This window comes from Muscardinus avellanarius (genome assembly GCF_963383645.1).
Source record: "Muscardinus avellanarius genome assembly, chromosome: 6".
Lineage (NCBI taxonomy): Eukaryota > Metazoa > Chordata > Mammalia > Rodentia > Gliridae > Muscardinus > Muscardinus avellanarius.
Genome location: NC_137791.1, coordinates 50,541,662 through 50,565,435, shown reverse-complemented (window position 1 = coordinate 50,565,435; position 23,774 = coordinate 50,541,662). Strand labels below are relative to the sequence as shown.

Sequence of the window (23,774 nt, the reverse complement as noted above, 5' to 3'; positions counted from 1 at the left end):
TTTCTTTTTTGTTTTTCCCCCTGACTTCTTTCTTGCATGTTGGTTAAACTTTTTAAGAGTTCTACTTTTTCATTGGTAAATATACATATGTATCCATATTAGTATATATAGTTGTAATTATATTTATAATATTAATATATATGATTATACTGTATAATTAATATATTTATAACATAATATTTATATTAATATATATTAGTAGTTGCTCTAGGTATTTTATGTGGATCACTTGCCATACTCAACTGGCATACTCATTTTACCAGCTTCTCCATTTATACTGTAAATATGTTAGCTATTTCACATGCATTTGTGACACAACACAACTTAAAAAAATACAGGTCTTTATAACAGGTTATTTCATTGTCAGTACAGCACTTGAATACTGCTTGGCCCTTCCCAAAGGGCTCACATCAGGGAATTAGATCAGCTACATGGTCAGTCTACATCTGCAGGAGCTAAGGAGACTGAGATGAATGTTCACCTTCACTTAGACACAGAAATAATATAGTCTATGAAGACAATCCCAGTTAAGATTTTAAGTTGAATGTTATGGACTCATTATTTTATTATTCCAATTATTAAAATGAAAAATACATTTTACCAGAATTTATTTTTGAATAGCACCACCACTAACCCATTGTAGTTAGTGCTCTTTCAAATTCTGTATTTAAGCAAATTAAAATTTCTCATCCAAAATAAAAGGCTTTTATTTCTTACATCAATTTTCTGTTATCTTAATAATTGTTTTTGGAGGCCAGGTTGGTTTTGTGTCATTTTTTTCAAAATGAAAATTATTTGAAGGATCAAATAACTGAAGGATCATCCAGTATTTACAATAGCTAATAAATTTTTACTATATTATACTGAGTCTCTATGTAAATAATTGAACTAATGAAGTATTTCTTTTTCATTTGAAAACAGAATGACATTGAAGAGCTTGATGGCATTCTTACATTTATATTCAAACATGAGATATCGTATTATGAGTTTCATTCTCATCAAACTGAAATTTACTCTCAAAAAGAATGTGAGTATTTTCTAATTGCATCAATTATTTATTATATTATATATAATGCTGTATATCATTCTAATAAATGTATATCTAAAAATATAGCCAGCTGATTAACTGTTTTCGACAACTCTTAACTCCTGGTGAAAGGATACTTGTAAACTCCTGAAGATACATTTTGTTCTTGTTTTTGTTTTTGTTTTTTCAATCACAGGCTTTAAAGACTTTTTTAAACTTGATATTAGCAATTTTACTTTTTTATTTTATTTTAAAGAAATATTTGGATATGTGCATTCGTGAAGGATATTATCTATCATATCATTGTAGTTATATAAAAATAGAAATAACTTTATCTTCCAAAGATGGGTGATTAATTATGTAGATTTTGATAAAGCCATTGATACAATTAATTTTATTATTAATTTACTTACTGAATGAAGTGATGTTTTGATGTATGCTATGTAGCAGTAGATAGAGTATGATTCTGTTTTAAAAAATGTATACCCAAGCCGGACATGGTGGCGCACACTTGTAATCCCCGCACTTGGGAGGCGGAGACAGGAGGATCGCGCAGGTTCGAAGCCAGTGCTGACTTAAGAGACCCTGTTTCCAAATAAAAATAAAAATAAATAGGTGTCTGGGAGTGTAGCCCGGAGGTAGAAGGGTTTCCAGGAACCCCACTAGCACCAAAAAGAAAAAAAAAAAAGTATACCTAGATGGGCATGGTGGTGCATACCTGTAATCCCCAGTATTTGGGAGATTAAGACAGGAGGATTTCAGGTTCAAGGCCAGCTGCAGCAACTTAGCAAGGGCTTATTTCAAAATTAAAATTAAAATAGAGTTGGGAGTGTAGCTCAGAGGTGGAATGCCCCTGAGTTCAGTCCCCAGTACAAAAACAAACAAAACAAAACTGTATTCCTAGTATATATGTGCATATAAATGGTTAGTCTGAATAGATGTAGTTATGTTTGGGTTATATAATTTCAAGGATTACATATATACTTTGTCATTTTACTGAATCTGTATTTTCTTCAATGATTGATTATATTATTTGTATGATACAAAAATAAATATCAAGAAAAATACAAAATATTCCTATAAAAATTGTTATCATATATCATAATTATCATGAAATTACCATAATTTCCAAATTATGATGAGATGAGTAAAAAAACTTTAGAAACTTTTGTTTTTCTGTGTTTTTCTGTGTTACTCAGTGAGACCCTGTTTCAAAATAAAGAATAAAAAATTGGGTAGGGGGTGTAGCTCAGAGGTCAAATGCCCCTGGGTTCCATCCCCAGACCTGCCAAAAAAAAAAAAAAAAAGAAAAAAAAGAAAAGAAATATGGCACGGTATCTCAATGGAGACACTCAATGGAGACACTAATAATTTAATCAAGGAAACAAGATACTATATATGTAATAATAGAAACAAGCAATGTGATGAACTTTGTGAAAATGATTATATTGACAATAAAATTTTAGAGAAAAGATACTTTGTTTTTCAGGATGTGATTTAGAAGAAGGTGGGATTTTACCTAGATCTTAAATGATAGCTAGGGTCCCAAATAAGGAAGGAAAATGAAAGAAGATTCTAGGTAGATGAAGCTGCATGCAAACAAATAAAGGTGAAATTATGACATATTTACATTCCTTCTAAGCATTACATTTAATTAGGTTTATGAAACTGGATTTGTGAATTAAGAGACAATGACACAATTTTGATTTCCCAATTTTACAAGAATTCTACATAAGCTTAAACTTGTTCTTCAGTGTATTGCATTCTTTGTTTGTAGGATTTTAGAGCTGACAAACGCAATAGTTTTAACCTGGAATGTCTCTCAAAGGCCCTGGTGTTAAAAGGCTTAATCTGCAGCTTGGCACTCATGAGAGGCAGTGGAACTTTGAGAGGTAGGGCCTAGTGGGAGGATTAAGATCACTAGATGCATCCACTTGAAGAGAAGTGTAGCTTTTCCTCCTGCTCTCTCTTTTGTTCCTGGCCAGAAATCCAAGTGAACAGTATTTCTCCAACATGTCCTCCCAACCGTAATGTACTGTCTCACCACAAATCCAAAAGCAATGGTGCTAAACAAACATGAACTGAAACAGTCAACCACATTAAGCCAAAATGAATCTTTATTTCTTTTTCTTTTTTAAATTTTTTTTAGATTTAAATTTTTTATTGGTGCATTGTATTTATACATCATAATGGGATAAAAAACTTATGTAGGCATAAATGCACACATCATCCAGCCAGCCCCCACCCAGTCACCACCTCACTCCCTTCCCACCCCTCCCACCCATGCTTGGTTTAGTGGTTGACCTCGATATGAATAAGTACATCATGCACTTTAAAGTGTTTCCCTCTCCCCACCTCCCATCCCCACAATTAGGTTGCCATATTTGCTCCTCTATAGGATCTTCTTTTTTCACCTGGAGTACCTCCTATGACCCCATTCACCCTAGCTTTCACATTTTAGGGAAAGCATCTGATTCCTTACTTTTTGTAACTGACTAATCTCACTTAGCATAATGTCCTCCAGTTCCATCCATTTCCCTGAAAATACTGCAATTGTATTTTTTTTTTATGGCTGAGTAAAATTCCATTCTGTATATATCCCACAGTTTTATAATCCATTCATCTGTTGATGAATATCTTGGCTGGTTCCATAGTTTGGCTATGGGGCATTGTGTAGCTATGAACATAGATACACAGGTACTGCTGGATCAAATGGTAGAATTGTTCCCATTCTTCTGAGGATTCTCCAAACCATTTTCCAAAGTGGTTGCACTCATTTGCAATGCCACCAACAATGTTTTAGAGTTCCTACTTCTCCATATCCTTTGTTGTTGTTTGTGTTTTGAATGATTGTCATTCTAGTTGTAGTTAGGTGAAATCTCAGGGTAGTTTTGATTTGCGTCTCTCTGATTGCTAATGATGTTGAGCATTTTTTCATGCATTTATTGGCCATTTGAATTTCTTCTTTCGTGAAGTGTCTATTTAGTTCACTCGCCCTTTTTATTGGATTATTTGTTTTTTTTAGTGTTGAGTTTCTTGAGTTCTCTATATTCTAGATATTAGTTCTCAATCAGAGGAGAAGGTGGCTAGTGGTTTGTTTATCTTGTTAATTTTTTCGAGAAATCAGCTTTTGGTTTTGTTGATTTTCTGTATTTTTTTTATTCTCTACTTCTTTAATTTCTGCTCTGATTTTAATACTTTCCTGTCTTCTACTGGCTTTGGGGTTAGATTATTCCTATTTTTCAAGGGCCTTAAGGTGTGTCATTAGGTTTTTTTTTTTTGATGACTTCCTGTTTTTCTTATGTGAGCACTCAGTGCTATAAATTTTCCTCTTAATACTGCCTTCAAAGTGTCCCAGAGGTTTTGATATGTTGTATCTTTGTTTTTGTTTGTTTCTAGAAATTTCTTGATTTCACCTCTTAACGTCTTTTATGACACATTCTTCATTCAGAAGTGTGGTGTTCAGCCTCCACATTTTCATGTGGTTTCTTTGGGTCTTCTTATACTTGAATACTAACTTTATTCCATTATGGTCTGAAAAGACACAGGGAAGAATGTCACATTTTTTGAATTTGCTAGTGCTCATTTTGTGTGCCAGGATGTGATTGATTTTGGAGAAGGTTCCGTGAGCAGCTGAGAAAAATGTGTACTCCACTGTAGTTGGGTGAAATATTCTATATGTGTCCAACAGGTCCATTTGATTAATGGTATTCTTTAGTTAGGCATCTTTACTGACCTGTTGTCTAGATGACCTGTCTAATGGTGTGAGAGGGGTATTGAAGTCTCCAAGTATTATTGTTTTGGGATTTATGTGTGGTTTAATGTCATAGAGAGTTTGCTTTATGAAAGTAGCTGTTCCCATGTTTGGGGCATAAATGTTTATTATTATTTCCTCTTGTTGTATTGTTCCTTTTACCAGTACAAAATGACCTTCTTTGTCTCTTCTAATAAGCTTGGGTTTGAAATCTAACTTGTCTGATATTATAATTGCTACTCCTGCTTGTCTTCGAGTTCCTTTGGCATGGATTACCTTGCTCCAGCCCTTTACCTTAAGTTTGTTTCTGTCTTTACTTGGAAGGTGTGTCTCTTGCAAGCACCAGATAGATGGGTTCTGATTTTTAATCCATTTTGACACTTTATGTCTTTTTATTGGGGAATTGAGGCCATTTAAATTCAGTGTGATTATTGGGAGATGATTTTTAGTTCCTAACATGTTAGGATTTTATTTCTGTTTGAAATACTGTTTGTTCTTTTTTGCTTAGTTTTCTGCTGTATGGAAGTTCTTGTTTCTCTGGTTCTGGCATGTATTACTTATTTCTTCTTTGGAGTTAATCTCTTTGACTATTTTCTCTAGTCCTGGTTTTGAAGACATAAATTCCTTCAGCTTCTGTTTGTAATGGAAGCGTCTTATTTCCCCATCTAATTTGAAAGATAGTGTTGCTGGGTAGGATTTGGGGCTGGAAGTTGTTTTCTTTCAGAGTTTGGAATGTGTTACTCCAGGCCCTTCTGGCTTTCATGACTTGATTTGGGAAGTCTGGAGTGATTCTAATTTGTTTGCCTCTGAATGTCACTTGGTCTTTTATTTTTGTTGACTTTAAGATTCTCTCTTCGGCTTCTACATTGGTCTTTTTGACTATTATGTGGCATGGGAAACCTTTTCTCAGATCTTGTCTAAACAGAGTTCTATACATTTCCTGAACCTGTGTATTAACCTTGTGCTCTATGTTTGGAAAATTTTCTGCTATTACTTCTTTGAAGAGATTGTTGATCCCTTTGGTTTCACCTTCTTTTCCCTCCTCTATACTGATAATTCTTATGTTAGCTCTCTTAAGATAGGCCTATATTTCTTCAATGTCCAATTCTTGTTGACAAATTGTTTTTTCTATGTTATAAACTATACATTCATTTTTGGAGTGATCATCTTTTAGGAGCGAGATTTTATTCTCTATGTGGTCTGATCGATTGTTTATGGTTTGAATTGATGCCTTTTCTTCAATGATTGCATCCTTTATTTCTTTCAGACTCTCTAAATTCTTTTCTAAAATCCTGAATTATTTCTACAGTTAAATTCCTGATTTGATCTTCTGGAAATCTCTGCATTTCTGTGTTATCAGGTTCTGTTATTGTGGAGTTGTAGGAGCTCAGTACTCTGTTGTTCCTCTTTCCCTTGATTTCAGAAGTTTGTACCTGCCGGGCATGGTGATGCATGCTTGTAATCCCCGCACTTGGGAGGAGGAGACAGGAGGATTACACAGTTTCGAAGCCAGCCATGCTGGCTTAAGAGACCCTGTTTCCAAATAAAAAAGCATTAAGAAATAGGTCTGGGAGTGTAGCCTGGAGGTAGAAGGGTTTCCAGGAACCCCAGTACCACCTAAAAAATAAAAAAATAAAAAGTTTGTACCTGTTGCTTTTGGTAGATTTCTTTCAGTTTCTAGGTTTCAGCTGGTATATTCAAGGGCAAGTTGTGATCAACAGTGAAGGTTGAGTAAGGAGGGAAGAGAGGGAGCAAATGGAAGAATAGGGTAAGGTCAGATAGGGTCAAATAGTATGAGTATATGAGTTTGCTAAAGTACTATATACTAGAGATTAGAGATAGTACCAATGTAGTAGATTTCTAGTAACCAATGTATAGTTTGTGGCATAGTGATACAAATTGGATTCAATACTGGACTAGGGAGTGATAAAAAGAAGAGAAAACATAGATGAGAGAGAGGAGAGAGTAGATTTGTACAAGGGAAGAAGCTTGGGAGAGGATTTGGTATGAGGGTTAAAAAACAACAAAAACAAACAAAGCAAAACAAAAATCATAAAAACAAAACAAAAGACCCACAGACCCCTTCCAAAAAGCAAAAAAGCAATCAGGTATACACACACACACACACACACACACACACACACACACACACACACAGAATGAAAAAAACCAAAAATCCCACCAATGAATTGATGCGACACCACAAACAAATTCAGCAGTCTCTCTCTATGTAGATACTGATTGCTACAGTGACCTTTCCCTCTGTGAGTCTGGTTCTCTGAGTCTTCTTAGTATGTAAAGATGGACGATATCAGTGGGGTTGGAATTAATGTTGAGTGAAGGTCACCCTCCACACTTTCCACAGACTTGGAGCCTAGGTCTTTCCCTGCTTCTGTTGGCAGCGTATGCCTCTGAGACCAAACTCAATGTTGGGGTCTCAGTTCTGTACAGCTAGGGCTGTACTATTCTGACTTCTCCCTGTTCACCACAATTGGAATGTCTGTGGTGTTCCCAGCAATCCTGCTCATTGGATTTAGAGTTATGTGTAAGATTTCCCGTATACTTTCCACTGGTCGGAGCCTGAGTCAGTCTTGGCTTCTGATATGATCAACAGTAGATCCCACTCCCACCTTCTCTGGGTTCTTCTCCAGTTTACCAGGACTTCACTTATTGTGCTATGGATCTCTGGGGGGTGTGGTTATCTCCACTGCCACTTCTTCTTCCCTGAGTTGTATCACAAAGTCTCAGACCAAGGGAGTTGGTCGCAGCTGCGCCAGACTCTGAGTTCGCTGTGCTGGGGGCTTTCCTTCAGGGAACTGCTATTAGGGTGTAGTAATTTCTGCCACCCCTGTTCCTGCACTGCTTTGAACCATAAGAACTCAGACCCAGAGAGTTTATCAAAGCTGGTTGAGTTCCTGCGGATGCAATGCTGGGATTTCTCCTGTAGGTGCCGCCATTTCACTTACAATTGTAGTGGCGCTCCACTGGCGCTTTAGAATGGTGCTTTCGTGGGCGTGGTTAACTCACCAGTTTGCAGGCAATATGGTGTCACTGCCACGCCCTCGGCAGTAAGGCTGGCGTATCTCCCTTCTGGTTTGAGCTTCACTCTGAATCCCTGGAGATGGTGATGGGCTTGGCCGCTGAAAGTTTTAGCTTGTCTTTGCGCTGAAAGAACTGCTGAATTACATCTGCTTGGACTGCATCTGGTTGCTTCAGCTCCTTTCCTTATCCTCCCTGGAGTCTGATTCTGTGAGTCACAGTGGCATTGGGTGCCCCCCACCCCTCTGTGGCGGGCTGCTTTCTTTTCTGCTTCTCAGGTTATTCTATTCTTCCTTTTTTCTGTCTCTTGTATTTACAGCTTTTATTTCTCTATTGATGGTAGTTTCTGACTCTGTAAGGAGTTATTTTTGCCACTATGGAGATCGAGTGTCAGCAGTGTTGATAAAAGCTGTTTCACTCAGTCGCCATCTTCCCCCAACCCCCCTCTTTTTAATTTTATTATTAGTGGTATTTGATTACAGTAACCAAAGCTGACTGACACAAAAAGAATGGAATAGCTTGGATCCCCTATTTTTATGAATGAAGGGTTCTGAATTGTTTAAACCTGACCCCCTGAAAAAGTGGGTCTGATCAGTATGGCCAGGGTAGTTTTAAGTGTCTGCTATTCTAACAAGTGTCCAGGTGAAGCTGATACTGAAGGTCCTCACACTTCCAATGAGCATCAAGGGTTTAGATCAGCGGTTCTTAAACTTAGCTGCATATTGTAATCAGCTGCAGAGTTTGAACAACCCCCCCTCCCCCGTCTCAGCCATAAATTATACCAATTAATGAAGAAGCTGGGAACCCTGGGGGTAGTTATCAGATATTCATAGTTTTTAAAGTTTCCCAGGTGATTTCAGTGGGCAGCCAAGTTTATCAAACCCCAATTGCTTCAATGTGTTACAGACCAGAAAATTAATTTATTCTTATATTGATTTTTGACCCAGAGAAAATACTTCTTTCTACAAAGCTTAGAAAGTTGGTAGCCCAGCAACATTTTGAGCCATTACTAGAAATTTATGAAATTCTGTATTTTAAAAAATTTTTATAAAACACAATCCCCTTTATAAACAATGGAAAGTTCAATATAATGAAGTAATACATTCAGAAACCTTATTGCTCTGTATTATTTGTATCAAAAGCTATTAAACCTGTAACAAAACTAAATTACCTTCATAACATGAAGCTCTAATTCCTGCTTAAAATACAAAATAACATAACACAATACATAATAAAATATGCAATATTGGAATAAACAGGATTCTGCTTATGTTTTGCTTACCTCATTGGCCTTGTAGAATGCCTGATCTTTATGACCTCTCACTCTTGCTTAAATGGTTTGAGATGCCTCTATACATAAATTAATTGAAGGGATATGGGGGAAATGCTCTACTGTTGAACATCCAAACTTATTGGCTTACTGTCCCCTTTCAGAAAAAAAAAATACTCATCACCTGCTTGGGTGCTTCCACAGCTCCGTATTTTTATTTTTATTTGATGCCCTCCAAATTACAGTTGAGAATACTACTGCTTCCCCCGGATCATTCCAGCACAACTATTCCTGGGGTGACACATCTGGTGTTGAGGACCTTGGCAAACTATGCACTAGAGGCTTTCTGAGACTCTAGTTATTTGGTGAAATGTTTATGCACTAAACATTTATTGTGGTGTGTGTGTGTGTGTGTGTGTGTGTGTGTGTGTTTTACTGGGGACTGAACCCACAGGCATTCTACCTCCAAGCTATGCCCTCTAGCCCTATTTTATTTTATTTTTAATTTAATTTAATTTATTTATTTTTTGGTGCTACTGGGAGTAGAACCCAGAGGCTTTCTACCTCTGGACTAACTCCTAGACCTATTTTATATTTTATTTGGAAACAGGGTCTCAATAAGTTGCTGAGAGCCTCACTAAGTAGCTGAGGCTGGCTTTGAACCTGTGCAATCTTCCTGTCTCAGCCTCCCAAGCGCTGGGATTACAAGCGTGTGCCACTACGCCAGGCTTATTTTTTATTTTAGAAACAGAGTCCTGCTAAGTTGCTGTGAGCATTACTAAATTGCTGAGACTCTCCTCAAACCTGTGATTTTTCCTGTGTCAGTCTCCCAAGTACTGGGATTGCAGACATATACCACCATGCCTGGCTAATACTTATTATTTATTTCTCTATATTTTAGCTGAAATAAATTGGAATCTAGAACATTGTGAAGGGACCATAGCTATAAAGAACAGAAAGAATATAACCTGAGTATTGATCTACTCCCAGAAGGAGCCATAGAATTAATCACAGATACCTACGGTTCTTTTAAAGTATGGAGCGAAGAGCCATGTGAATCAAAATCGTTTCTTCTATTATTGCCCTATCTTCTCTTGTCAAAGTTGTCTTAGAACATTCTGGGCTTAGTTCCCTGCTACTCTGTTTATATAAGTAAAATACTTTCTATGTTTTTATATCTTAGTCATTTTCATGCCTTATCGAGACAATAAACTTCCCCACTTGATATATATTTTAATCTAGGCAGGCAAAGATTGGGTAGGTGGAGATAAAAGAAAGCACACACATATGAAATAGAAATCTGCCTTAATGTTTTGCTACTCTGTGATGCTCCATTATTGACTTAAAATAACATTTTCTATGGGCAAGAAGTTTCCATAAATAAAAGTCTCCTGAGAATAGAGTAGTTTAATGTTTCTAGATAAATTTTGTATATTAAAGAAATGTAGAAATATTAGCACAAAAATTATATAAATAATTTATGAACAACGTTCTAGTGTGTGACTCATTGGGGACTGTGAGATCAATATTAGGGACTGCAGTGGGCAAATTTTATTGATGTATAAGATACTAGAGCACAAAATACTAGAGTGTATTACTTAAGGGAAGAGAAAGCACCCTTTTAAGCACCTTCTGTTTTAGGTGTAGATTTACATGCCATCATCAAAGTGGTCTGAATCTGCTGACTCAACAGAGTGGTGAGGCAGAGCAGCATGGTCAACCCAAACAGCTGCTTACCTCCTGTATCTCCTGCCTGCTACAAGTTTTGACTTTCTTCTGCGAGTCTCATAAATGTCTGCAACAAATCCATTAATATTCTTCAGAGCTCTCCTAATATCTGGATACTGCAGAGAATCTCCTGTCATGAATAGGATAAAAAGTTTAGCTTTTTTTTAAAAGAGGCTACAGTTGCTGGTTCAATTATCAAATGTGGCAGTTAACTTAGAAAAAAGGAAACTGGATTATTTTGCCCAGATTGACTGTCTTCACCAAGAAAAGAGGAATGGCTCAGTTAAGTTTGTACCAATTTCCAGACCATCATGTCAAAGATTATATACATTTATAGAAAGTAGAAATATTTAAATCTGAAGGAAGACAGCATCTGACCATCAGTGACATGTGAAAGTATTGACTCAGAATATTATTTCCTCATTAAAAAATATATGCAGAATATGTAGAAGTCCAAAACATGTGTAGGAGCCGGGCATGGCGGCGTGGACTTATAAACCCAGTACTTGGGAGGCTGAGACAGGAGGATCACAGGTTCAAGGACAGCCTCAGCTACTTAGTGAGGCTGTCTGCAACATAGTGAGACCCTGTTTCAAAATAAAGAATAAAAAGTAAGGCTGAGGTTGTAGCTCAGAGGTAGAATGTTCCTGGGTTCCATTCCTAGTACTGCAAAGGAAAATAATACATGTGTAGGGCCCACCGTAGCATTAAAATTGGTCTTAGACTTAAAATATCTTGGTGTTTACAGAATATATATCATTTGGATAATTTATTAACGTAGTGAAGCAAAACTAAAATGTTTATTGGGCTCTCTTTCATACGTCAAATTATTTATTTATTTATTTATTTATTTATTGGTACTGGGGATAGAGCCCAGGGTCATTCTACCTCTAAGCTACACCTCCAGCCCTATTTTTTTATTCCTCATTTTGAAACAGGGTCTCACTGAGTAGCAAAGGGCCTCACTAGTAGCTGAAGCTGTCCGTTCACCATGATTCTCCTGTCTCAGCCTCCCAAATGCTGGAATTACAAGTGTGTGCCACCACATCAGGCTTTTATTTTATTTCTAAAAGTTTTTAGTAGTGGAGATTGAACCCAGGAACACCCTACCTCTGAGCTATACCCTTAGTCCTTTCATTTTTTTTTTTTACTCTGAACCAGAGTCTCACTAAGTTGCTCACCACCATACCTGATTAATCATCAATAATTTGTTTATTTTATTTATTTCATTTTTTATTTTTTGGTGGTACTGGGGTTCCTGGGAACCCTTCTACCTCCAGACTACACTTCCAGACCCATTTTATATTTTTTATTTGGAAACAGGGACTCTTAAGCCAGTGAGGCTGGCTTTGAACCAGCGTGATCCTCCTGTCTCTGCCTCCCAAGCCCGGAGATTACAAGCGTGCGCCACCAAGCCCGGCAATCATCAAATAATTTAAACATGCAGAAAAATAAAAACATTACTATAAAAAATATTCTTATTCACTGCTTAACTATGTCAAATCTTACCTTCTTAAATAACACTTACTTGAAACATTTTTTAAGAAATAAAATATTTCAGTCAGGCGTGGTGGCGCATGTTCATAATCCCAGCATTTGGGAGGCTGAGACAGGAATATCGCGGTTCAAGGATAGCCTCAGTTCCTACTTAGTGAGGCCCTTTGCAACTCAGTGAGACCCTGTTTCAAAATAAAGAATAAAAAATAGGGCTGAGGATGTAGCCTGGAGGTAGGACGCCCCTGGGTTCCATCCCCAGTACCACACACACACACAAAAAGAAGTAAAATATTACAGATAGTCAAATTTCTGCCTCTCTTTGGATTCCATTCAATTGAAAGGAAAGTAATTGTTAATTAAATTTCTTGACAATAATTTCCATACAGTTGTTCATGCTTTAACCACATATGCTTGTTTCAGTGACTAATATATACTGTTGTTCAATTTGTAAATTTTAGGTAAATAATATAATTTTTCAGCCAGGCGTGGTGGCACACGCTCGTAATCCCTGCGCTTGGGAGGCTGAGACAAGAGGTTCACACAGGTTCGAAGCCAGCCCCAGCTACTTAGTGAGACTCTCAACAACTTAGTGAGACCCTGTTTCCAAATAAACTATAAAATAGGTCTGGGAGTATAGCCCAGAGGTAGAAAAATCCCTGGGTTTCACCCCCAGTACCACAAGAAAATTATAATTTTTCTTCAACTTATTATTTTTGTCCAATATTAGTTTTTTGTATTTTTACTTGTAGGTCTAGATATACATATATATGTATATCTTTTAAATACTATACAGTATTATATTGTTTAATTGCACCACAATTATTTCTAACAGATGTTAATATTGTTTCTAAATTTTTATCATTGAAAATAATGCACTATTTGTTGCATGTGAATTCCTATACACACATATAATAATTTATTAGATGATACAATTATTCCCAAAACTGTTGTTGGATTTCTCCCTATTTATCATATAGGTTTGTTCATATAAAGAATCTTATTTAAAAATAATATCTTGAAATCATTTACAGCTGCTGTCTTCCTTAATACCTATCAGTGAGAGCCAAATATTTTATGTTATGGTTTTACTGGCAAAGAGAAATTTTTGCAAATAAGAAATTATTAATCTTATTCTCTATAAATAAAATTAGAAAAAGAAAAAGAAAATCAACATTAAAGCGATTTTGAAAAAATATGTAATGGTTTTTGAAACATGAGTATGACAAACCATGATGATACATGGACCTTTTCAATTTGCATTTTAAACTATCCAAGGGGAGAAAACTTCATGAAGAAATCAATATAAGGGGAAAAAATGAGCTAGATCATTTCTCATCCTAGTATGAAAAGTAATGTCATAAAAAAATGTAGTTATATAAACTCACTTTAAATTAATAACAAAGATATTACTATTAAAAAGTGTATTAAGGAACTTCCGGGAAGATGGCGACCGAGAAAAGCGGGGCTTAAGAGCCCCGCTAACAACAAATCTCCATTACCACAAAATCAGCGCCTTTCATAGCCAGAAAACACCATCACCAGTGAAAAAAAAAATCACCAGGATCCAGAGAGAAAGCGGACTGAGAACAGAGCCACAGAGGAGATACACTGGCCTCGCGCCTGAGGACGCTCGGCAGACGCGGCAGGAGCGCCATAGTGCCGGCGGCAGTGGCGAATTCACGGGACGGCTACAGCAAGCCGAGGTGAGCCACTGCGGAACAGCTAGGCGGGATTTCTCCGCGCAAAGAACACCTAAAGCTCCCAGTGGCCGAGCTCAGCACACGCTGCAGGGATTCAGAGTAGAAATCAAAATCAAGAAGAAAAACGCCAGCCCCATAGCTGAGGGCGTAGCAGCGGCGCCATATTGCCACCGGCGGCAGCAGCAGCGAATTCAGCGAGGCCAGTACAGCTACATCTGCGAACTCAAGAACAGTGAGTCAAATTGCGGGCCACAGAGAAGTCCCAGTACTGTACTTCCTGGGACTTGACCCAGTGGGTGTCAAGTGGCGCTGGCAGAGATATCACACCATAGGAGAACGTGCAACCTGGCACCCCCCACAGTCTAAAGCAGCCTCTATCGACTCTCTGGGTCGGAGACTCTGTGATAAAACCCAGTAAAGGAGTAGTGGGGTCCGAGATACTACTGACTCGAGATCCAGAACACCTTAAGGGAAGTCATAGTGACCCAAGGGAAGAACCCAGAGAAGGCACAAACATCGGAAATCATGGGAAAGAGGAATAATACTGGAGCAATTAATGCCCACAACCCCACAACATCAGAACCCGATAAAACAGAAAATCAGAGATTTCTAGAAGATCAAATCAGGAAAATAACTGTAGAAATAATAGAGGTGCTTCGAAAAGAAATCAGAGAGAGCCAAAAAGAGATAAAGGATGCAATTAATGAAGTAAAGGCCTCAATTCAAAGCACAAACAACCGATTAGAACACATGGAGAACAGAATCTCGCTCTTAGAAGATGGGCAATCCAAAAATGAACTCATAGTTTCTAATCTAGAAAAAAATATCCGACAGCAGGAATCTGATATTGAAGAAATATGGGCCCATTTTAAGAGAGCTAACCTAAGAATAATTGGAATAGAGGAGGGAAAAGAAAGTGAAACCAAAGGGATCAACAATCTCTTCAAAGAAGTAATAGCAGAAAATTTTCCAAACATAGAGCAAGAGGTTGATACACAGGTCCAGGAAACTTATAGAACTCCCTTTAGACAGGATCGGAGAAGAGGATCCCCACGCCACATAATTGTCAAAATGACCAATGTGGAAGCCAAGCAGAGAATCTTAAAGGCAACAAAAACAAAGGGCCAAGTGACATTCAGAGGCAAACCAATTAGAATCACTCCAGACTTCCCAAATCAAGTCATGAGAGCCAGAAGGGCTTGGAGTAACATATTCCAAACTCTGAAAGAAAAAAACTTCCAGCCAAAAATTTCCTACCCAGCAAAACTTTCTATCAAATTAGATGGAAAAATAAGAAGCTTCCATGACAAACAGAAACTGAAGGAATTTATGTCTTCAAAACCAGCGCTAGAGAAAATACTCAAAGAGATTAACTACAAAGAAGAAATAGGTAACACACACCAGAACCAGAGAAACAAGAGTTTCCATCCAACAGACAATTAAGATTGGTTATCTGTGGAGATTCATTATTTATGTTAGTCTTTTACCTATCTCTAAATGGTATTGTTTGCCTTTATTGTTGTTAATTTTTAGGATTTCTAGTTGGAATATTAATATACCTTCAGATATAGCAATTGGAAATATTTTATCCCATTCCATTAGTAACTGTTAACTCTGTGTACATTGTCTTTGGATATACAATTTTTTTATTTTTTTATTTTTTAGGGAGTCTGTATACTCCTCTGTTGCCTGTGTCATTGAAATCATAACCAAGAAATCACTGTCAATTTCAATGTTGTGAGATTTTATGACCCAGATTTTCTCCTAAAAGTTTATAGTCTTAAGATTTGTATTTAGGTCTATTATCTATTTTGAGTTAATATTTGTATATGGGATTAGGTAAGGGTCCAATTTTATTCTTTTCCATGTAATTATTATTTTTCAACAATATTTAGTTAAAAGATTATCATTTCCACCACCAAATGTTCGTGGAAACCTTGTCAAAAATAACTTGACAATATAGGGAAGAATTTAGCTCTAGGCTTTTATTTAACTCCAATGGTTTATATATCTGCCTTTAGAGTAGTACTACACTGTTTCAATTATTGTAGCTTTATATGGTTTGAAATCAGAAAATATATATCTTCTAGATTTGTTCTTTTTCAAGATCGTTTTGGGTACCTAGACTCTATATTCCATATTAGGATAGATTTTTTTCTGAAAAATAAATATATAAATATATGATAGTTTCACCTAAAAAATAGAAAAAAATATTCTCTGGTAAGAAAGAAAGCAAAAAGAAATATTGAAATGTTATCTTTAAGTCATCAAAAGCTTGGTATCAGACAAATGAAACTGTTATGTGAGATTATCATTTTTAATTTTAGATAAATTGCCATAATACTAGATGTCAACTACTAAGCCAACCATGGGAGGGAGGGATAGGGAGAGAATGGGGTGGGGATTGGGTGGGGGCTGACTGGGAAAAGTGTGCATGTATGTCTAAAAAAGTATGTATCCTACCATGATGTATGAATACAGTGCACCAATAAAATAAAAAAAAAAAAGGAAAAAAAAAGTGTATTAAGTTGGGGCCAATTTTACATGTAATACACTATCAAAACCTTTAGTGATTAAATAAATTGGAGATTTGGCATGTAAATTGACTATAAAATTATAGATTTCTTTTCACTCCATTTTTTCTGTCAATATAACCCACAAGAACAAATTTTCACATCTTTTGCAGAAGATACTTTTAGCACATTCTCAAGCTAATTTCCTGAACTCATGGTTTGATCTGGATAAGATAATAAACAGCTACTAAATCCTTCAAAATGAATTTCGCTTAAGTAATGAGAGATTTCTTCAGAATTGTGCTGTCATACACTTTTTCTGTGTGTGTGTGGTTCTGGGAATGGAACCCAGGGATTCTACCCCCGAGCTACACCCACAGCCCTATTATTTATTCTTTATTTTGAAAGAGGGTCGCACTGATTTGCAAAGGGCCTCACTAAGTAGCTGAGGCAGTCCATGTACTGTAATCCTCCTGTTTCAGCCCCCAAAATGCAGGGATTACAAGTGTGCGCCACCACACCTGGCTTGTCATACACTTTTATAGTGTTTCCTCAACAAGTCTTTGTTTCTCCAGATGTGAAATTTGAAAAGGTATGCTTATATACATTATGACTTTGTCCTGAGGATGATAGTAAAGAAGGGAGGGGACAGCAGCTGAGGCAATCGGATAGGAGGGATGGGAAGGAGGCAAAAGACAGGACCAGAATTTGTCCTTCGCCATACCTGAGTCATTCCCCAAACAAGGACTCTGGCCTTGAGTCCACAAGAAACACAGGGAAGAGAAGTCCATAGGCTTAAAGAAGCAAAGAAACTTCCTTGTCTCAGGATGCATGCTGACACTTAGGTGCTGTCCTAAGTCTAGTGCTAAGGGACAAGGATTACAAATGGTCAGGCCTTCTCCACTGTTCATTCGCAATTCCTTTTCACTTAACACATTTTCATCACCATAACAACACTTATTCTGTGATGTGAGGACTTTGTACTTAGAGGTGAAGAAAGTGAGCCTATAAAATTACATTTTCTTCCAGTTAAGAGAATCTCAACCTAAAATAAAAAGTTTATTAAGCATTCTTATTCACTCACTTTTTTTTTTTTCAGTACTGGAATGAAACACAGGGGCATTCCAAGATATGCCCCCAGTCCTATTTTTTTTTAATTCTTTATTTTGAAGCAGGGTGTCACTGGGCTGCAGAGAGCCTCACTAAGTAGCTGAGGTTGGCTGCAAACCAAGATCCTCCAGTCTCAGCCTCCCAGTGTGTGGGATTCCAAGTGTGCGCCACCACGCCCAGCTTCACCCATTTCTTTAACAAAGACAAACTGAGTGCCAAACACTCTTCTAGGTCCTCCTGAGACAAGTGACTGACCTAGAAAAAAATGTCTTCACAGAGCTTTTATTGCAGTGAAGACAGCAAAGCAAACTATTCAGCAACAACAAAGTCAGCAATTTTAGTCGCAAATACTAACATTATTTATAAAAAAAAAACTAAAACTATGTGAGGATGGAGAATCAGAAATTTATGAGAAGCTGTGCAAAGAGTTTAAACATGATTTGATATCATCTAATTTATATTTTGAAAGATACTATTCTTGCTGTTTCATGCAGAATAGATTACAGGAGTGTGAAAATGAAGTGGGGACAGTCAAGCAACAGACATTCTGATAATATCAGGGAAACACCATGGCGGCTGTCACCTGGGTGGTAAGAGTAGTAGTGTGAAAAATCTCCCTTCTCCGTCATAGTTATGTATTGTAAAATATCTTCTCCACAGAGGCAACAAAAAGGACTACAATGGAAGTGAAAACTGTATGCTGTGTATATTAATTTCTTTTTTGGGAAATACACAATGTTATTTTTCTCATATACTTGCTTGTATTCGGTAGATATTTGAAAGTAAAGATAGTGGTAGAACTTGCTGATAGTCTGCTAGTGAAGGACAGAAAAGGTACCAGTAAGACTCTGGCATAAGTATCCTAGTCAATGTTGACAAAAATTATTATGCTAAACTAAAATGTAGGACATTGTTGTCAGTATGATAACACAGTTTTGAGAATGTGATCAAAAGTCCTAGTAGACATGTACATTTAAGGATAACAAAATGATAGTGTTAAATATGAGTCAAAGCCCAGGGAGGGGGTTGTATGTGATATTTAGAGCCGTGGCCCAGATGAGATCATTCCATTAAGAGCATAGATCAGAGAATGTGTGGGTCCTGGACACCGTGCTATTTAGAGATCTGCAAGCAAAGTTTCCATGAAAGCAAAAGAGAAGGGTTAGCCACTGAAGTAGGACAGAAGTGTCTTGAAAGCCAAGTGAATATACTTTTTGAAAGAAGAAAGTAATCTGCCATGTCACACCCTTCTCTGGAAAGAAAGAGCGGGAAAAACAACACCATTCAAATGCCAAGAGTGTCCTCACTAGAGCCAGCACCACCCAGTGTTTGGACCAAGAATGTCATGTAGGCCTTTGTATCTTCAGAAACTTGTTATCAGTACACAGCATCTATAGAGAAAATCCTGGGAAGAAAAAGAAGTAGAGTTCTGATTAACTACATCCCAGATCCTAAAAAGATCACAAAATATTAAAAGTAGTTGGGCGTGCACACTGATTCAGACAATGCAAGATATAACTGAGAGGAAAAAGCACTATTCAGAGGAACCATCTTTCCACCATTTTAACCATCTCTGATGCTGATAAGTGAACTCAAATAAAGAAGACTCAGTCAAAATACTCAGATATTATGAAATGTGTGATTTTCACACAATTAGCCAAAATTATAAACACGTCCGTGTCCAATACAAGAGGTAGAGTAGTAACTGAGTCAAAGTGTGAAGGCTGAAGCACTTTCTGGGTCTTCTGCAGCTACTTTCTTGCTGTTACTACCTGGCTGGGAGTCAGTTTCTGACTTCAGTCATCCTGGTGGGTGGAAAGGTGACACACAACAGTGAGGCTACATTCTTACAAAAACATTTTTTTTTTTACAATGGGAATTTGAGAAATAAGTGTTATATTGACTCATGACATCTGATTGGCTGGAAGAAACTATTATTGTTGTCTACTAAATTCAAATGGAAGTTATTTATGTAAGAATGCAATACATGATATTTGGATGAAATAACAATACTGTATTTGTCAAAGTTGCCGTAAGGCTGGACGTGGTGGCACAATGTTGTAATCCCCGTGCTTGGGAGGTGGAGACAGGAGGATAGCGCTGGTTCGAAGCCAGCCTTGCTGGCTTAAGAGACCCTGTTTCCAAATAAAAATATAAAATAGGTCTGGGAGTGTTGCCCGGAGGTAGAAGGGTTTCCAGGAATCCCAGTACCACCACCAAAAAAAAAAAAAAAAAAAAAAAAATGCCATAAAATTGTCCTTTTCTCCAAGAAGTAAATTAATATAAATACTTTTTAACATGCCATTTTCAACTCTATATATTCTTTCCCATTGAAAAATATTTTTAAATATGTAAGTCATCATAACAAATAAAAATAAAATTTAAAATACCAAACAACCAAAATGCTCTAGATTTGATGCTCAACACTGTAAAAAAGTAAAAAATGAAAAAAAATATGTAAACAATGCAAGAGAGGAAAAATTCTTCTAGAATCTGTCAATAAATTTGAAAGTTTACCCTGGACATAACAATATATTTTTGCTGTTTCATATAACTATGCTGTGTTTTTTTTTTTTAATCTTATTTTGGTGGTAGAAGGGTTACTAGAAACCCTTCTAACTCGGGCTACACTCCCAGACCTATTTTATATATTTTTTTTATTTGGAAACAGGGTCTCGTAAGCCAGTGAGGCTGGCTCAGAACCAGTGCAATCCTCCTGTCTCTGCCTCCCAAGCACAGGGATTACAAGTGTGCGCCACCACACCCGCCAATCACTATGATGTTAACCTCAATTTTTTTGGCAAGTCACTTTAATTATTAGAGCCAAGACTATTTTTTCATATTTAATACAGTGGTTCTCAAACCTTAGCAAAGATCAAAATCACTTGGCGGGCTTGTTAAAATTCAGGTTGTTGGACCTCACCTGCAGGTTACTTAGTACAAGAGGTCTTGGATGGACACAAGGATTTACATTTCTCACAAACTGTGAGATGATGCTGATTCTACTCATCTGTGAATTTTTACTGAAGACCACCAAGCAAACACAGCAGCGTGGGTGGCACCATCGTTGCGTACGTGAATAAAGCAGCCATAAATTTTATTAAAGGCAAGGTAGTCAGTTTTATTTTATTCCATCAATCTATATACTAGGATTAAAATCATGAGTATAGGAAGGAGTGGTTTTAAAGTTACTATAAAAAAATCTATGTTTTTGTGTGCCATTATTAAAAATAATCTCAGTATGCTGGGATTAAAGTCAAAGTGAAGAAGGATATAGTTTACAGTCTCAAAACAAACTGTATTTGGGTAATACTATAACTAAAAAATAATCTCATGAATCCTCACAAAAAGTTTAGTGTTCTCTTCTCCATACTATATACTCTTTTAGATACTGTGGGCAGGTGGAAAAATGTGGGATCAATAGGTCCCAGTTATTACTCTTGGAGGGCACACAAGCCAAAGAAAGACAAGGCAAAATTAAGTGCTGTTAGTATAGTGTGTGCTGTACCAATCGTAGTTAACACTTGCTTTTGCTTACTCTGTCAAACACAAGTTGAAGGACTTTACACATATTAACTTGTTTAATTCCTCGCCACAATCCCATGGTAGGTGCGATTTTAACCTTCGCTTTAAGTGAAACCTAGGAAAGCTGCCTCCTGCCCAGGTGGCAACCAATATCCAGGCAGACGAGCTCCAGGGGCCACATGTGTAGCGCTGTACCACTGGACCCCTCTACGCTGTGGGTGGAGGCTCCAGGGTGACATGAGAGACACACGCGGGAGATGATCTCAAATCAAGAGCAAAAGTTGTAACAAGTGTATTTTTCTGCTAAATTATATAAAACATTATTTTAATGAATTATTTTTAAAGTTATTTATGAAATAACTTCAAATATTAGTTGGGTATTTTTGTAATCTTAGAAAAACAGTGACTTTTGTTTCATAGTGCATTATTGCCTTCAAATCACCTATTTCATTCTTATGGGCAAATATTGCCCTTTAGAAGAAGCCCTGTTCAGTTCACAGGCTTATTTTCCAGTCCCTAGAAGAATTTTCAGTACTCAGTACAAATTTGTTATGTTAATCCATTAGTAAGTGGTTACCACATTAACCATAGATTATATTAAAATTCTGGTCATCGACAGTTATAGACTGGAAATATTTGAGCTCCACAAATAAATGATTCTTCTTTGTTGGACCTAGGCAGCATTTTAGATTGCTATGCTTTTATAATTTATTTCCCCTCTCTGCTCCATGGAATCTGCCAATAGCAGAATGAGTCACTGGCATGTGCGCCTTCTGAATACACTGCACTGAACTGTCTGTGCTCAAGTAACCAAGGCACATATGTCCCTCATTGCTGGGCCAACACAAAGGTTGTAGGATTTTCAGAGTCAATGATAATAATCATCTATAATTATTTCTTAGGGCTGGGAGAAGAAACATGAATAGTATCTTTTAGAAACTGATAATCAGAAATAGACTCCCTAATATTCGTTCATTTTAATAAGAAAAATGCATGCCTGGGTTAGCCTCAGTTGGTCGCACACACACACAATAGAAATGGACTTTAAATGTCTTGCACAGTTAATACTTAAGGAACTCTCTCTTGCTTTTGCAGTTATACAGTAGTGATTCTCAGACCTCGATTTCTACCCTTTGAAAGTCCTTTGACAGGCCCAAATTATGTAGGGACAATGTTACTGATCCACTCCTAAAATGCCTCCCTCCTTTTCCTTAAAGGACTCACTTGCTCTCTGGATTCCACCATTACTAAATTTTTATCAAGAACCTGCGTGTTTAAACACTTGTACTGCATTATTCTTGGAAGGAAAGGGACTCAAAGTTGTAGACAAATTTGTTTTTATGCTTTGTTCCTACAGCTTGTGGTTTACCAGAATCACCACAGTCACCCTCCTTGCCAGCTTGGTGAAGATTTTCCAGAGAATAGGACCGGCAGGATATGCATGTATATGTGAATAGAGAGATTTTTATAGGACAAATCTCTTGTATGAAATATGTATGCATACAAAATCTATGCATCTATGTGCATACATAATATATATTTAAGAAAAATAAGTATAAATGTATATGTTTAATAGACATTAATACATACATAGATATATAAGATGAATATTAGCAAGTTTGAGGTCTGCAAGGCAGGCCAGCACTCAGATGTTTTCTATCATTCTTATATTCCATTTTCATTTCGTTCCTACAAATAATGCTCCCCAAAGGCATCGTAAGCTCTAATTAGTCTATTATTGTCCCCAGGGACTGCACAGATTTTTCTCCTAACCTTGTTAGTTTTTATTATCAAAACCATTTAATATTTTTAAGGAATAAATCACATACTTCAAGATATCCTAAACACTAAAGCTAAGTATTTCTTATTTAGTGAAACCAAGCATCCTTGCCTGATATATTAATTTATTTATTTTGTGGTGGCACATATTCCTTGGATTTCTATGTAAGAGCCTTATAAAAGCCAATGAATAGCAATCTATCTGTAAGGCATGACCCTGTAGTAGAAATTCCTACCAGCCCAACCCAGCCTATCTTGTTTGTACAATTTTACTGTTCTTGGTTTTTTTCTCTTTCTAAATTGTTGGGTCTTTTGTTGTCAAGACACAGTTTAGACAATATTGGATTTTTAAAAAGGAATGCTTAAAATAAACATAAAAATAATATATCTTTATATGGATAGTTCCTGCAGATTTCTTATTTTAACCAAAGTTTTGGTACAATTTGGATGGACAAGTTAAACATAAAGGAGCCCAAAACTAATTAGGTTGTCTGGATTTGATCATGAAAAATGGATACTTAACAAAACATTAAAAAATGTAGTGAGATTTCATTTTAATTTATACCAATCCCAAGAACTTCTAATAAGAACTTCACATTACCCTTTACTTCCTAGAATTACCCTCAGGCATGGACTCCAAATGCCCAGACTCATCACTGTGGCTTCCTGCTCTGCTTAAATCTTTCTCTGTCCATTGCCTTACTTCTCCCTGGCTGTTTCTGGTCCACAGTCCTAGATAATGAAGCCCTGGAGCTGGGGATATAGTTCAATGGTAGAGCACTTGCCTATCATGTACGAGGCCCTGGATTTGATCCCTAGCAATGCAAAAATA

At 36.8% G+C, this 23,774-nt stretch overlaps 1 protein-coding gene across 1 annotated transcript in view; it reads left to right on the top strand.

Moving 5' to 3' along the window:
• The window catches only part of BANK1 (B cell scaffold protein with ankyrin repeats 1), a gene marked incomplete at both ends in the record, with an annotated part of 320,108 nt that overhangs the window by 103,080 nt on the left and 193,254 nt on the right, over window positions 1-23,774 (top strand). Inside the window, one exon of the mRNA XM_080697739.1 lies at window positions 922-1,027. Within this exon, the coding sequence (XP_080553865.1) occupies window positions 922-1,027 (106 nt within the window). The remainder of the gene's footprint in view (window positions 1-921; window positions 1,028-23,774) is intronic.